This window comes from Sinocyclocheilus grahami, unplaced genomic scaffold, assembly GCF_001515645.1.
Source record: "Sinocyclocheilus grahami isolate Dianchi unplaced genomic scaffold, SAMN03320097.WGS_v1.1 scaffold389.1, whole genome shotgun sequence".
NCBI lineage: Eukaryota > Metazoa > Chordata > Actinopteri > Cypriniformes > Cyprinidae > Sinocyclocheilus > Sinocyclocheilus grahami.
In genome coordinates this window covers 880063-882151 of record NW_015505568.1, presented here as the reverse complement: position 1 = coordinate 882151, position 2089 = coordinate 880063, and the positions used below count along the sequence as shown (strand labels likewise).

The 2089-nt window shown below is 32.4% G+C and overlaps 1 protein-coding gene across 2 annotated transcripts in view; it reads right to left on the bottom strand.

Moving 5' to 3' along the window:
* Positions 1 to 1447, bottom strand: part of otud4 (OTU deubiquitinase 4) — a 13379-nt gene extending 11932 nt beyond the window's left edge. For both annotated transcript variants that reach the window (XM_016231396.1, XM_016231397.1), the window contains exon 1: positions 959 to 1447. In XM_016231396.1, coding sequence (XP_016086882.1) covers positions 959 to 1120 — 162 coding nt within the window. In that variant the 5' untranslated portion in view covers positions 1121 to 1447. The remainder of the gene's footprint in view (positions 1 to 958) is intronic.
* Positions 1448 to 2089: the final 642 nt, after the last annotated feature.

Genomic DNA, 2089 nt, shown 5'->3' with positions numbered 1-2089 from the left:
TATATAAATATAAATATATAAATATATAAATATAAATATATAAATAAATAAATATATATATAAATAAATATATAAATATATATATAAATAAATATATAAATATATATATAAATAAATATATAAATATATATAAATAAATATATATAAATAAATAAATAAATATATATAAATAAAATATATAAATAAATATAAATATAAATAAATATAAATATAAATATAAATAACATTGATATTAATTCAAATTCACATCCAAAAGTCAATCGAACAGATTGTCTATATCCTATAAGCCTACAATAATTCCTGAAACTACATAACTCAATATATGAATGAATATATGATGAATATTTATTATATTGATCTCACATCATTTGATACGATTATGAATGACAAGAAGATAGTCTCAAAACAAAGAAACGAGTAATTATTGCGAGGCATCTGATCAGGTATTAATGATCATTAAATAATTTACGAACCTGCTGCATAAAAATATTCGTATATTTTACGAATATTTTAATAACAATAACAACAATTCATATTTCACACCTTATGAGAGATTACGCAAAACCCAACGAAAACGAAACTTAATGAAAATAGTTTATACTGTTCACTTTATACAGTTTAAATAGTGAAAAAAACACGAAGTGTGTAAATATTAGTGCATGCTCGCATAAGCTGCTAAAGCTAATTAGCTTCAGAGAAACTACAAAAAGTGATTTTGACAGCGTGTAATGTTACAAACGGTAACATTTAGATAATAAGGGGTAACAAACAGGGCAACAGGTTTTAGTGCGGTGATTTAGTGTTACATTTTAGATAATTGAGTCACAATGTGACGCTAGGGCGGATAAGGAAGTTTTAGATGCATTTAAATATCCATGATTTGTTGCCTGTGTTTGTGTGTCTAAACATTACAATCATGACATTTATTTGGGATTATGAAGACCAGGATCAGTCTGACCTGTTCTGCCACGGCCCTGAACAGACATGACCCGTCCTTGGCGACCTTTTTGCGGTAAAAGCCCAGCGAGCGCAGGTACTCGTCCATGCGGCTCTCATGCGTCCTGTCACCGGCCAGCTGCTGCTGCGCGTCCGCCGATGCCGCCCGGAGCTCCATGATCATCCGCTCCCAACGATACAAGCCCGATATAAACCACACTATATCTGCAGACAGGGTTTGCTTACCATCCCTGCACTCCGGTCTCTCATGAAGGACCCTGAGGGACTGGATTTACTCGCTTTTTATTTAGCACAAAGGAAAGTTGGACAGCAACATGCGCGTCCAATGCTGCAATATTTTACTCCAAGCGATCACCGGAGAGAGAAGCAGGTAAATGTGTAGATTTATGAAGGCATTAGGACACGGTTGAGAAAATAAAAGGAGCTGAGTGAACGCTGGGAGATGTAGGCGGAAAAGAAAGTGAAACTACACACCCCATGCTGCATCTATATAAGCACTGGAGTATGGAGACCCAAACCTGCAAAAAACAATAAATAAATAAATACGCAAATAAATAAATGTGTGCATAGATACGTGTATTCTTGTTTAAATACATAAATAAATAATTATACATGTGATGAAAGTAGGGAAATAAATTATATAAATTGGTGGGCAAATGGAAAATGTTTAAGGAAATGCTAAACTCTTTTTCTGAATGTAGTTCCACTTTTTTTTCCCCTCTGCGCAACGTGCTAATGAGAGGGTGTCAATTATGCAAGAGTAGGCGGATCGTGTGTGACGCGCTTGAGCGCTATGATCTTTTAATCATAAAAGATTTTAAGTGGCCAATGTAAAATATTAATGCTTACATAACTCTTAATTGCAATACTGAACTGTTATTTGCTTAATAAACATACCGTATTGGCCCGAATATAAGACGACCCCGCTTTTTCCAGATGTACCTTTTGGAAAAAGGCTTTTTTTAAAACAAATCTTGTTTTTTCTCAGTAAAACACATTTTGTCTTCAATTATTTTCATATTGCATATTTTTCCTATTTTAATTTTTGTTTTGAAAGTATGGTAAAAACTGGTCAAATGTACCAACAATCACATTTAAAAAATATACACTTTTTGATATACCATTAAAAAAA